Source organism: Vigna umbellata, chromosome 5 (genome assembly GCF_029865625.1).
Source record: "Vigna umbellata cultivar VRB3 chromosome 5, Vumbellata_1.0, whole genome shotgun sequence".
NCBI classification, from domain to species: domain Eukaryota; kingdom Viridiplantae; phylum Streptophyta; class Magnoliopsida; order Fabales; family Fabaceae; genus Vigna; species Vigna umbellata.
Genome location: NC_142169.1, coordinates 62,114,691 through 62,128,945, shown reverse-complemented (window position 1 = coordinate 62,128,945; position 14,255 = coordinate 62,114,691). Strand labels below are relative to the sequence as shown.

General features: G+C 32.7%; 2 protein-coding genes and 1 non-coding gene across 4 annotated transcripts; 1 reads left to right on the top strand and 2 right to left on the bottom strand.

The window, feature by feature from the left end:
* Positions 1–2,123: 2,123 nt before the first annotated feature.
* On the top strand, positions 2,124–8,892 carry LOC124846077 (uncharacterized). Of its 2 annotated transcripts, none has more exons than XM_047323296.2 (9): positions 2,124–2,518; positions 2,735–2,943; positions 3,115–3,241; positions 3,491–3,556; positions 3,640–3,711; positions 4,088–4,186; positions 4,268–4,461; positions 4,891–6,644; positions 8,165–8,346. In XM_047323296.2, exons 1-9 carry the CDS (start codon positions 2,207–2,209, stop codon positions 8,200–8,202), a joined length of 2,871 nt encoding a protein of 956 aa, XP_047179252.1. In that variant the 5' UTR covers positions 2,124–2,206; the 3' UTR covers positions 8,203–8,346. The 2 variants fall into 2 exon arrangements, with proteins under 2 accessions (XP_047179252.1, XP_047179251.1); XM_047323295.2 differs by having other exon boundaries at positions 2,130–2,518; positions 4,891–6,544; positions 8,165–8,892.
* Positions 8,893–11,129: 2,237 nt separating this feature from the next.
* TRNAT-UGU (transfer RNA threonine (anticodon UGU)) lies at positions 11,130–11,201 on the bottom strand. The gene has a single exon. It is a non-coding gene; the product is annotated as a tRNA-Thr (tRNA).
* Positions 11,202–13,202: 2,001 nt separating this feature from the next.
* Positions 13,203–14,116, bottom strand: LOC148198784 (uncharacterized). The gene is made up of 2 exons (XM_088115914.1): positions 13,821–14,116; positions 13,203–13,749 (listed from the first exon to the last, which is right to left on the bottom strand). The coding sequence occupies exons 1-2, from the start codon at positions 14,114–14,116 to the stop codon at positions 13,203–13,205; spliced, it is 843 nt and encodes a 280-aa protein (XP_087972040.1).
* Between the last annotated feature and the right edge of the window lie 139 nt (positions 14,117–14,255).

Sequence of the window (14,255 nt, the reverse complement as noted above, 5' to 3'; positions counted from 1 at the left end):
TCCCCTTTACTATTTTGCCCCTCAGTAAAATTTTATTTTTAGAATTATTGTTTTTTAATTTTACTCATTTATAACATATTTCACTGATAACCTACGTAGTTCCTTGTATGAGTAAAATATTTTTCTGCAAAGCTCAGTGATCGTGAAAAGAATTATCAAGCAATCTTCCTCTTGCTTTCGGTGCAGTACGTGGTGCAGTGCGTTTGTGGTGTAATGTGCTTGTCGTGGTTCCTTTCCAGGTACGTAGTCATAATCCTTCCAATAATCCTAAACCCTAAACCCTAAACCCTTCCAATAATCCTTCCAATAATCTTTCCAATAATTCTTTAACCCTAAAACGTAAAATGAAAACGAAGCCTAAACTGATGACATCCTTCAACGGATGTCAACATCCGTTTAAGGCAAAACGGATGTCGACATCCGTTTCGCCTTAAACGGATGTTGACATCCGTTGAAGGATGTCATCCGTTTAAGCTTTGTTTTAATTTTATGTTTCTGTTATTATTTTATTAGATATTTTAATATTTTGATTTATTACTTTTGAATATCTTTTTAATGTATTTTAATAATGTATATTTATATTAGTTTATATTTAAATATTAAAATATTAAAATAATAAAAATAAAAAATTTTAACTTTAAGGATATAATTGGAATTAAAGATAATTGGGGAGGTGGAGGGAGAAGGCTGTGAAGGTGGAGAGAGCAACACATTCACCAACCCCATTGCTTTAATTTCGGCCTAAAACTATGAAGGGATTCAAGTAATATAACTGGACCTATGCTGAAAGCCTCCAGTACAACAGGCTCAAAACATGGTATTTCTTTCTGCACCTCCACCTATTTTTTTCCTACCGCCCATATATATAAAATCCCCACTTCTGTAATTTGAAACTATTTTTTTTCTTAAAAATAAAAACTTGTGACACAATCCGAAAGCAAAAATGAAAACCTGAAAATTATTTTTTTAATAAAATTTTTCGGATTTTGTAACTTAGAACCTAAAAATATGTTCGGAATAATTTAATTTGAAAGTCAACTAATTTATTGATCGTATAATATATAACTATTTTTTAACCATTATTGACTTTTAGATTATAAAAGTTACTTTTGACTTACAATCTAAAATCCAATTTTAATTTAAAATTGTAAAATTTAATTATTTTTTCGAATTACATAATTTAAAAACTATTTTCAACTTTCATATTACACAATAAAAAAATCAAAATGAAAAATTCTTTATGTGAGGATGCGGAAAGAAACATTAAAGACGACCTCAAAACATTATTTACACGATTATAAACCGATAAATTGTTCCTTTTGTGATGTATAATATCAAATGCTCATCAAATAACATATAACTCTAACAACTCCTCTAAAAAAAACCCTAAGTTACATGAAAAAAATCCTAAAGAATTACAAACTACACTTGTCAATTAACATATTTCAAAGAATTAATGGTTCTCCTTTCATTATGTCACACCATTATTATTGTATATGTAATGAAAATTTATTAAAAAAATTACAAATATCAATATGTTGGGAAAATTATGAATATATATTCGTCTTATTTGTTCTTTGTATATGTCTTAATACTTATTTTTATCTTTATCCTCATTTGCTTAAATTATTAAAATATAAATATTTATTAATTAACCTAAAAATCCTATATATATATATATATATATATTTTTTTTTTTAAATTGACCATATACAACAAGATGAAGGTTAATTATATGTTATTTTCTTAAGTCACCGTACGAAGATATGAAGTAATTTTCTGTTCGATTTCAATAAATCAGTTTTTTTTCTTTCTTTTTGTTTTCAAAATACTTGTACAGAGATAAGAAAAAAAACTCAGCAGACAAAACGAAAAAAAGTATTTTTTCCTCCAAAAGAGAAAATAAAAAAGTTAAGCCTAAACAATCATTTAAGAAATTATACATTCACCATGATCTTGTACATTTTTTTATACAACATAGAAAAACAAGTATAGAAAAAAAGAGAAAATAAAATGTTTGAATATTTTTATATTACATTAATAATTAACTCTCACTGTAGTCAGTTTAGAATGTTTAGGGTTTAAGACTGTGCAAGGGTTTTGTCAAAAAAATATGTTTTAGTTAAGAAGGGTTATACTTCCAAAAGAAAGTGAGGATATTTAAAGCTTTATCGGGGTTTAGGTGGCTGTGAAGCAGTCACTGAAAATGGAAGAGTTCCACCATGATGATGATTTCGGCGAACTCTACGCCGACATTGAAGTTCTCAATGCCACCGCCGAAGAACAAGACGAAGAGGAAGAAGAAAAACTGGATGTGAACAGTAACATTTTCAACCTGGATGAGGACAAGAGCGACGACAAAGTGAATGATGACTCTGCTGCTGCCAGTGACAGCGACGACGATTTGAAAATCGTGCTGAATGACGAGGATTCTCCTGTCGGAGTTGTTGGTTGTGACGATGACGGTGGATATGGCGATGATGGTGATGATAATGGCTCCAGATTGTATGCTAATAAGGTCTGTTACGTGATTCTACCACTTATCCTCTTTTCTCTGTTGTTTAGTTTTTTAGATAATATGAATTTGGATTCATGTTGCTATTATTTGCGGACACAGTAATGAATATAAGATAGATTGAGTTCATGAATGGCGTGATGTTTTCGTTACTTTCCTTTGGTGTTTAAAATTGTTGAAGTTGTGTTGTTCATGGTGAACTGTGGTTCATTTCTGTAGAGTGGTAGGAGTCGAGGATTGGCGTTTGTTAATATTATGACGGCCAATGCGGCAATGGGGATGTCTTCCTACATTTCATCCTTGAATAAAGGGAGGAGGAATGGTGATGCCTGCATCCAGAACCTTGCGTTGAGCTCCTCTCGAGTGTGCCTTGCAGCAAATCCTGTGGCTGTTCAATGTGGATATGGATCGGTTCTTCCTTGGTATTGGTCAGTGTGTGTATTTTTATACGCAGTTCAAACAGAACTTATTGAATTTTGTTGCTTTGATAAACTAATTGGGGTGTGAGTTAGCGGTCATGATTTTTTGTACATGTTATTTTTTTCTAGCTAGCATTTGTGTAACTTATTATTTACTGTGATTTCCCCCCTCTATTGCAGGGGCATATTTGATGTAAACATTGATACATTTATGGAGAAGCCATGGAATGTTCCTGGAGTTGACATAACAAATTACTTTAACTTTGGTTTTAATGAGAGCACTTGGAAACTATACTGTGCTTCATTGGTGGGTATATTATTATTTCCAAGAGATCTCAGTTTTAGCTATTACGTGACGCTTGTCTCTTGGTTTCTCTGTTTAGATGCTCACAATTTATTTATCCATTTCCCTTGTACCTTTATTAGAATTTCTGCTACCGTTTTTTGTATTACCCACTATGTTGTCTGTTTAATGGTATAATGGTGAATTAATCAGCATTTGGTTTTATTAGACATAGGAGAAACTCAACTGATTAGAGTTTTACACTCTGTACAGAAGCAACTTTGGAGAACATCCTTGCAAACTTGTATTTCAGTTGATAGCTCTGCTAAATGGAATCAGGTGTTTAACGTAAACAATTAAGTAGTTGGGTTACTTGTGGAGAATTCTCGAGTGATCTTGCTGACCCGGTATAAGTATTTCAGGAAGCCGTAAGAGAGCAAAGTGATCAAGCTGTGTTAGGGAGTGTACTTTTTCCTTCATCAGATTGTGAATTGGTAAGCAGATATTCATCTGTTAGCTCTAGTTACAAGACTAGGAATATTAAAGTGTTCAGAGTCATGTTTATTTACGGTATTATTGGGATGCATTTGTATTAATTGCACTAGGTTAGTCCTTGACCTTAGTTAATAGCATATTGTTAATAATTTGTAACGCATCTCGCACCCACATTAAGAGTAACAATCAGAGCTCCACCCACATTAAGAGTAACAACCAGAGTTCCACTCCTCCCCTTCCATCTTTTCCTTATAATTTTATAGCTTTTGGTTGTTTGTGAGTTTCTTCAAGTTAAATTATTACTTGTTACTTCCAATTATGAACTTGGATATTGATACCAAGTTAATGTTTGATGACTGATATTTGATAATTCAGCCGAAAGGCAGAGCAATTCAGGTTGAGGACAGCATGGTTGAACGACAACCATCCATAGATGTAAGGCGACCACGCAATAGGGATTTTAATGTTATAGAGGTGTGCATTCAGTCTGTTTACTAAAATGTTTGTGCTGTAGCTGCTTATGTCTTTGTAGTAATTACTGTTGGTTCTGGGCAGATAAAGCTGCTTGAATCCTCTGATGATTGTTCTGGTTCTGGCAATAGCACTGTAATGGATGCATCATTAGAAGGAGAATCTATGGCAGCCAATATGAGAAATATTCTTGATTCTTCTAATGAACGGGATGAAGTGGTGTCTGAAGATCAATTGGAAGATGTAATAAAAGCTGAGGACTCTTCTGTTCTGAAAAGGTCAGATACACTGTGTCTATCTGATTCCTTTCTATATAATATATTTTGTTGTTTATTATTTTAGATCTGTTTGAACATCATTGAAGCTTGGTCGCCTTCTTGTATATTTCATATTAGAAGTATGGATAAATTAGTCAAATTCAAGTTCAATGCTAAAATATAAAGTAATATAGATATGTAAATGGTTTTTTATTTGCCAAATATACAAACTTCTCTCCTCAACTTTTTGTGATGACTGACTGTGAAATCTTATAGGACAAAAAGCATACTGCATAACAATGTACTCTAACTGCATCTAATTTTTATATAAAATATTCCCTTGTGTGTAGTTGTCAGCATTCATTGTTTCCTTTGATTAGTTATTGTAAATGACTTCCATGTTTTCTTGAAGTCGCTTTACAACTTATATCTGGACTATGCATTTCACAGAACTGGAACGATAATTGGCGTAAATGGAGATGAGCATCGAGATCAACCCAATCAACTTTCTGAAGATACTGCAGAAGTGCCAGAGGGGGAAATAAAGACAGATGAAGGTGGTGGCATCGAACCATGTAGTTCTTATCCACATTGGATTGAGTCAGAACTGTCACTGGGAGATCAAGAGTGTAGCCTGACTTCCTATAGTGATAGTGATTCTGAGCCAACAGAAAACAGTGTTCATCTTGATAATGATACAAGCCCAATTAGCCCTATAAAAAGGAAAACATTGAATTGTGTTACTGACACGAAGAAATCTTCCCCACTTAATTGGAAGAACTCAAAAAACAACAGTGTCAATGAAAAAACAGTAAACATAGCTTATAATTCAAGAACTAGAGGTCTATTCAGAAAAGAATGGAGGCACCAAAGGGAAGGATATGAGTCTGGTTATGATAAGAACGAGCACACTGAAAATGGTAATGATGTTTTTTCCATCCTCAAGTCCAATAAGAGGGATCTGTCTCCATTGGCTCATCGATTTGTTGACTATGGCAGACAAAAAGACCAACGGCAAACTTTTGGAAGTCAAAGAAAAAGAGATGTTTCATATAATAGACAAACAAAACAATCCTACTATTATGGCGATGAAAAGGTTGTTGATGAGTTGGTTACAAGGTGCACTAAATATTATCATGAAGATCGAGGAAGCTTTAGGGAGAATACTAACCGATATGACAGGAAAAATGGGGATGTAGGGGACTATATTTCTGAACCAGGTTATTGCTTTGCAGATAATGAGGACAGAGATAGAGATTGGTATCATCCTGGTTTTGGGTCCTCTGCTTATGACCTGAATCCTTGCCCTTATAGGGAGCCTAGGCAGTTTCTTCCAAAACATTCATCTTTTCTTGATAAGGAAAGGCATAATCAAAGGAAAAGAATGGATGGAAGATCCCATTTCATCGACAGTAAATGCATTGATGGTTTTGATGAACGTGAGTTTGAGTTTGTAAACAAGAGCTATAGGATGGCCACTTCTGCTGCTGAGAGAGAAATGGAATCTTCATATATTAATTGTGAAGAGCAATTTCAACAAATTGGTAGAGATTGGAAAAGATCTGTCCCAAGGGGAAGACACTGTGACAGCTCCCGTTTACTTTTGAATAACTCATGTTCTGGGATAATGGAAGATAATTATCCAAAATATGCACATTGCCATACTTCAAATCTTAAGTATCATAAACAATCTTGTACAGATTCAATGAAAAATTATGCATATGGTGCAAGAGTGAATGAAAACTTCGGGGATTATGGAAGAGATAAGCATGATAGGGACAGCAGAGGCAGTTACTGGTCAAGTGATTATACCGAAACTGTAAAAGATGAAATTTATCCTGTAGAAGAGTATCAGTTTTACAGGTCCCCATCTAAGTTCCTGGACTGGACTGAGGATGAAGTTATTTATAGGCATCATGAAACAACTCTCTGTGCTAAGGTGCAGAGTGATGATATGCCATTGCAACGGCATTGGGTAAATGTTCCGAAACGTGATACTGAGAAATATTTTAAAGCTAGCTCTAAGACTATGTACAGAAGTAAGGGTGGACAAGCAGTGCTGAGATGCAGGAAATCAGCTGACTTGATTGATAGGGAAGGAAAGGTAAAGATGGGGAAAATATGGTCAAGAATCTGTACTTCTGTGTTTATTAATGAGTTACCAAACATGTTGCGCCTTATATTTTTGGTAGCTTTTTACTCATGTAAGTTTAATTGTACTAGCTCACTCCTAAACATCAATTATGTTTTATCTTTTTTGTCAACTTTTATTTTTCTTCAAAAGATTTTTAAGTTTGGACCAATGCCAGATCGTGATGTTGTTTTTGAGTTTCAGCAAAATATCAAGCAAAAATTCTAAATCTTGAGGATCTCGGATCAAGCATCTAAAACAAATCTGTGCAGTTCCTTGAAATCTTAACATTAATTTCATATTGTCAAGTTGTATTGTATATACGGCAGTGATATAGTGTTTGCAACTTTGTTAGTATAGGATAAGGCTTTGGATATTGCTCATAATAGATAAAATTTCTGTCACTTTCTATTTTTCTTCTAAACCATCTGCATTTGTGAAACTAGTACATGATCTGTGCTTGGAATGTGACATAATATGGTAAGGGGTTGTGGTGATTAACTTGGTGCAATCAAACGTGGCTAATGATCATCCTTATCACAGTCACATCCATAGATTTCATGGCTTGAGATAATTGTTGTGCTTATGGTATGTGTTTTCTTTATGTTTAGATTTTAATTGATTGAATCTTCCACATTAGATAGCACACATTTCTGGCACATTTATTTTGATTTGAATATCTCTTTCTGTTATATGTACGTCACAAATCTGTATCTATTATTGGTAGACTACAATTTACCCCTTGATCTCAATGGGCATAGTATGTTGTTTAGTCTTTGATCACCTATATATGCAGTCTGGGAAGAGAATTGGGCAAGGCTGTCTCTTTTTCTTCCCAACTTTAGTCAAGTTTGCATTGTATACTCAATTCTATAAATGCATGTATCTGCTAAATAGTTGTATTATTTTATCACTTTAAAAAGCCTGGATTGGTTTTTATGTAGAAATGTATTTTGGACAATCAGAATGTGCCTTTTCAGGTATTTTGCGTTTCTCTGCTGAATGCCCTGTCTGCCTATCACATGTTTAAGATATATATACTGTAAGGTTTCTGAATTTTGTAGTGTGGGCTTTTCTTAAACTGAAGTTTTAGTTCTTTTAAAATAATTTCCAAAGAGGATGATTGGCAGCATGAAAGTGTATTTGTTGTTGATGTGTGATGAAAAATGGGCCACTCTACCATATTCAATTTGTGATAAACCTGATGTTCATGCTTAGTTTATCTTAATCCCATGAGTAGACTTGTCAATAAACGTTAGTGTGTATGCTCAATTCGATTTGTATTTAACACGAGTTTGCAGATACACAACTTCAATGACTATTGTGTTGTAATTTTTTTCATGTTGACTTCACAATGAAGCCCGAACGGTGTCTAATACTTTTAACCTGTTTTCATTTTAATGCTTTGATTGTTACTGCTAATAATCATTCTGTTAGTTTGTATGTTTATATTTTGTACCCCTGTGGCTCACATTTGTCGCACCTCACTCTTACATTTGATGCGATGTTCTGCATATATCCGTGTAAATGTTTCTTGTTATATATGTATTGATATTTTCCTGTTTTTTTGGTTTGATTGCAACTTTTTGACAGTCTCAAGTGAGAAGTTCCAGAGTCTTGTCCAATGGTAGGCTTGAAAATGTCAACCAGTGTATTGCCAAGAAACGGATGAGAGATTCAGTGGGTTTTGATGAATCTAATGAGAGGGCCAGCAAATTTGATGCCTCTAAATACGAGAGAAACCTCGGAAGCAAGAAATTGGTCCAGAACCTTCAAGATCAAGGGCAGAAAGAAAGCTCGGATATCGAAGAAGGTCAGATTGTAACAAAAAAATGTAAATCATCATTTGAGAAGCCTTCTACATCCAGAAGAGATGCTTCTAAAGGGCCAGCCGTGACTGACAGTGTGAAGAGAATGTCACAAAACGAAGGTAGTTCTGAACAATGTATTGGTGGATTTGACCGTCAAAGGATTCTCGATTCCTTAGCCAAGATGGAGAAACGTAGGGAGCGCTTTAAGCAACTCATCCCAATGAAAAAGGAAGCAGAAGAGAATTTGAAGCTCACCATTGATTCTTCCATTGTTGATACATGTGAAATCAAGCAACATAGGCCAGTTCGAAAGAGGCGTTGGGTCGGTAATTAGTTTGAATCGATGGCCAGAGTTTGTTTAAGATCTATAAACGACAGCAACTATCAGGGTGGTCTTAGATAATCCAGTTTTGATAAAAATCATACTTTGTCATTGGCAAATTTGACAGATTATAGATGTTGTTTTCATTTCACTTGTTAGAATAAAGCATAATTAACAGTTTTGGCGTATTTATTGAGAACTATTTAGTAGGAAGACGATAAATAACTGATATTCACTATTGAATACTATTTTTGGATGTCTCTGTTTTCACCATGTAGACATCAGATCGTATTAAGGTCCCATATAAAAAACACTTAGATGTTCAAATAAAGGGTTGTGAATTAATTCCGTCATTACAAGTATTATGTCGTTTCTATTTTAATTTGGTTTAATTACATAATTTATCACAGTGAAAACACATACATGCTTACTTATTCCTGAAAAAAATATTAGTATAATATTAATTGATATAAAAATGTTATTAAATGATTTTTATAAAAAGGTAATTATAAAATTAAATAGTGTTTATAATTTTACTATAGATAATTCTTTTATTGTACAACTAGTTTTTTTTTATTACGAGTATTATTTGATTTTAAAAAGTAATTACATAAAAAGTAAAATTGAAAAGAATTGTGTAAGAAAGGATATATAATATTGTAAAATATTTTTTATAAAAAAGTAATTATGTGAAGAAATAATTTTTATAATTTTATTATTAGTAACTTTTTATTGTGTAAATGGTTTTTTATAGCTAGCAGTTATTTGAATTTTAAAAATAGTTATTTAACAAATAAAGTGATAAAAAATGAATGTATATAAAGGAGAATTTTTTTATTAATATAGTTACAATACTAATAATCAAAATAATGTAAACAAATATTTTAATAATATTTACATAAACATTTATAAAGTTTTTTAAAATAAACTTTCATTCTCATTAATTTTTCAAAATAATATTCCCTCTTCAAAGGGAATTATATTATATTTATTTTACTTCAAAATAAAAATAAAAACGTCAATATATATATCTTTTTTCTATCTTCTTGGATTTATTATTATTGATTTTTTTTTGTATAACATCATCGTAGAAAATACTATTTTCATTACTGATAAATAATATACAAAACATGGTAATATGTTGTTTTAACAAATTTTCATGCATAAATACATATATTTTAACATTACACATTGTTACTATGGGCTCATAGCCGACCGGGCTCATAGCCGACCGAACGGTAAAAGTGCAGAAGAGTCGTCCGACCGATGGTACCTCTTAGGTCAGTGAACCGATCGGTTAAATCAACCGTTAAGGTAATTAATAATAATAATAATTGTCGGGGAGTTAATGAAAATAATTGTCATTTATTGACAATTAATATTGTCATTCATTGGTGGTTAATGAGTCACGGTAAGCTCATTATAATTTATAAATATTTGTCTGGGAAATGGTACAGGTAACTTGCACTTGAACTTGAACTGGAACCCAAACTTAGAGCTCTGATAACTAAATCTTGATTACAAGATTATTACGCAAAGTCACTGACTTGAGCGTCGGAGTGTCTTTTGCAGGCACCCTCCCCCGGCTTGGATAAGTAGAAGAGAGAAGACAGCACAACTGGACATCGGAGCAGACAACTTTGAATGTTTTGGATTAGGTTCTAAATCCTGCCGAAACACACATAATTGATATTTGATTCTACTTTCATAATACTCATAAGTTAAATTAGATTAAAAGATATATTCGTGTCATACTATTTTTACTAAATTGTCATCATAACAAAACTAGATAATAGAAACTCATTCTACTCATGATCGGATAAATTTTTATAATCTACAACACCATAGTTATTTTTCACACGTAGACTAGGTTATAGAAATCTTTTTAAACTTTTATCACCTAATATTTTTCTATATATGAATGCAATATTAGTAAAATCAAAACAATCTCCTTTATAATTTTATAATATTCAAATATAACCTAAATTATCATCAAATTCATGAATTCACTCAAATCTATATGATTTTCAAACTCAAATTTAACTTAATCAAAATTTCTCAACTATATAAACTTTAAACAATTTATAACAATGATTTTCAAACTCAAATTCAACTTAACAATCAGATTTTCTCAACTATATAAACTTCGAACAATTTATAGCAGAACTTAACATCATTCCATAACCTTTAGACATCAAAATCAACATTAAAGTCAACTTATCAAAATCTCATTTTTATAGATTCAAAAACTTTCATGATCCTTGTATAAAACATGAAAACGAAATAAACAAAAAAGGATAGAAATAAAATAAAAAAAAATAAAAGAAAATGATAAAAATAAAATAAATAAAAAAAATAAGAATAAAATAAAAAAATCAAGAAAAAAATTAAAAACAAAAGGAGGTAAAAATAAAATATTTAACTTTGCCCTCATGCAGGATCGAACTACAGACCTTCAGTTTACAAGACTGACGCTCTACCACTGAGCTATAAGGGCAAGGACGACTAGTTGATAATTAATAATATAATTAAACAATTGTAGCCATTTCTAGACTTTCCATGAAAAGTCTAAAATTTAAAATATTATATTCATAAAACTAAAAAATTAGTTAACAAATCAGCAAATTAGAGTACTTTTTAACTCCAAGCCTTTCAATTTGAATTTTTAATATTTTGTTGAATTAAATATAAAGTAATTCACATATTTATATGATTTTCTTGTTTATAAACTAAATCAGTTTATATATTTTCTTAAACATAAATTTTAAATATCTGCATAATTAAATTATAATTTCTTTTTGAAAAAAATATAATTTTTTATGTTGAATTTTTATGACGCTTTAATGATTTTTTGTATAGATATTTTTCAATTTTTATTCTGTTAATAGAAGACAATTTATGAGTCAGTAACTAAATCAGTAGAAATAGTAAATTGCAAGAAAATGTTAGTATGAAAAAAGAGAGTTAAAATGATAATAAGAATTTAAATATAACTTTTAAAATAACCTATCACTATTATCCACTTTTTCATTCAGACCGTTTCATTTTATTTTTTATTCTCTTTCTCCTTTTTCTTTTATTATTTATTATAAGACTTAATATTTTTTTTTCCCTTGAAAGAGGAATATTCAAATGCGTTTTACTTTTTTCAAAAAGTTAAATAGGGTCCCAACTTATGAAAAAGCTGTTCAATTTATTCCTTTTTGGTCATGGTGTTAATTTTTTAACGATGCAACTGACAGCGTGAACTAAACATAACGAGGCATCTATTATAGGTGAATACGTGGCTGTCTGAGGTTAAATTTATGAAAATAAATAGAGGTTAAAAAAATAGGGGTTAGGGTTTGGGTTGCAGAGAACTTGGTCTTTGAGGTGAGGAAAATGTTTAGGGCGAGATAGGAATGGCATCTTCCCAAGGTTGTTGTTCGTTTTCGAAAAGTTGGGCCAAAGGATCTTCTCGTTCGTCCCATGGTGGTGGTTGGAGGGGAGGTGGGATAATCCCTACTTGTTACTGTGGTGATATTGCTGTAACCAAAGTCGCGACAACTACGAAGAATGCTGGGATAAATTTTTGGGGATGTCCTCATTACAAGGTTTGAAGTATACCCTTCTGAGTTTATGTTTTCTTCACTTGATGGATTTGTTGATAGATTCCCTGACTTGGTGAATAACATGGTGAATCTTCAATTGGGAGCTCCTGTAACTTTTTCAAGTGGTGTTCTGAAGAGAACGTTGATGAAAAAGATTGAACAATTGTGAGGAGGATAAGAGAGCTGGAAAATGTAGTGAAGGATTTGTAGAAAAGGATGAAGTTGTTAGTTGTAGGTTTGTGTGTGTGTGTGTATTGCGTTGGACCTTGTGATATTCAGGTTCTGTTTAGGTTGATGTAGTTAGATGGGGAAATTGGGTGTTTGTTTTATGTTTTGTTTACGTTCATGTAATGTATTTGGATGGTTGAAAAAAGTAGGTTGGCAATGTGAAGGTGTTTTGATTGGTGTAAGATCAGTAATGCAATGTATTACGTACCATTGACTATTTTAATGAGTTAAATTCAGTGGAGAATGTTCGAATCAGTCCCCCATTTGCTTTAAAAATATTCACATAGGTCAACCCCATAATTTATATGATGATGACAAAACAAACATATTACCAGTTTGTGCAGAAATAAGAAATCTAAGTACAAGTTATACCAAAATATGTGTACAGGTTATGAGTACATGTTATGACCAAAATATCATCAAAGCACTTTCCTTCGTTAGCATACATAAATATTACCACTACATGATCAAAATATTAGTTCATCTTGTGACCAAAATAAAGACAGTACATAATACATCCAATTCATCTAACTAATAGTACATAATACATCACCATGAAAGTAAACACATGAAGTTCTTAATGAGAGTACATAATACATCCAATTCATCTAACTATTTTTTCTTCTGACATCTAATTTTGTCCTCAACATTGCTGGGCGGGTTGTTTGGGGACTTGGTGGCTATGATGGTAGAGGGGTTTGGGAACTTGGAGGTGGCTGTGATGGTTGTGTTTCGTCCATTGGCTGTGTTGTTTCTGCTGGCTGGGTTGTTGCTGCTGGCTGGGTCCATAAAGGGCAGTTATTCTTGTTGTGCCCCCTCTGACGACAAATGCTACATTTTTTCCTATGCCCACCAACACACATTTGAGTGTCATCCTTAATTAGCTCCCATGCCTCCAACCTCCTTTTTTTCTTTGGCCTCCCAGGCAACTTCCTCATCACTGGTGGTAGTACATCATTGCAATTTGTAGTTTCCCATAGTAGGTGGCCATTGACTGGAAAAATTATGGAGGCATATGCCTCTTCATATGTGGATCTTGTGAAGCAAATGGGTATAAAATTCTCTAGATCAACATTTGAGTAGTTCATTGCTGCAATTGCATGGCAACATGGGATGTCACTGATCATCCATTTTCTGCAGCTACATTCTTTAGTGTCCAGGTCCAGTGTGAACTTGTTCCCAACGGCTGAAGTGTGCCTAACCTCAAATATCTTTCGTGTAGACCAGCTGAAATACATAAAGCACGTCAACAATGAAGATAATTGAAAAATGTATATGAATATAAATGATAATATTACATTGGCACCCAAAATCTTGACAAATTAGATTCCTTCTGAAGTCTCTTTTTTAGCTTTGGGCATATTGTGAAGTCCATAAATGCCACCTTGCTTTTGTTGGTGGCCCATCTTTTCATGAGATAAACTCTGATATCCTCCATCATGGTTATAATTGGTTTTCCTCTTGCATGAATAAGAACACTGTTGAAAGCTTCACTTATGTTGTTATCTAGGGTATCACACATTGCTTGAAAGGGGACTTCTTTGATCAAGGTCCCACCATGGTGGACCACTACCCGAAACATGTCATCAGGCATCCCTACTCGAACCCTGCAAATGCAAACGGGGACCACTAAATTAAGTTAAACTAAGACCTATGGGACCATTATCAACCATCAAAAGAAGACAACTTTTCAACCACAACAATTTAACCCCTAGTTAAGCCCCCCCAAAACG

Bases quoted from the DNA above. Each gene is read 5' to 3' on its own strand.
- LOC124846077 (XM_047323295.2), top strand. From the start codon at position 2,207: ATGGAAGAGTTCCACCATGATGATGATTTCGGCGAACTCTACGCCGAC. The intron at 3,712-4,087 runs GTAAGCAGATAT...TTGATAATTCAG, and splicing joins CTTCATCAGATTGTGAATTG to CCGAAAGGCAGAGCAATTCA. The intron at 6,545-8,164 runs GTAAAGATGGGG...ACTTTTTGACAG, and splicing joins TGATTGATAGGGAAGGAAAG to TCTCAAGTGAGAAGTTCCAG.
- LOC148198784 (XM_088115914.1), bottom strand. From the start codon at position 14,116: ATGCCTGATGACATGTTTCGGGTAGTGGTCCACCATGGTGGGACCTTG. The intron at 13,750-13,820 runs GTAATATTATCA...TATGTATTTCAG, and splicing joins TCAAGATTTTGGGTGCCAAT to CTGGTCTACACGAAAGATAT.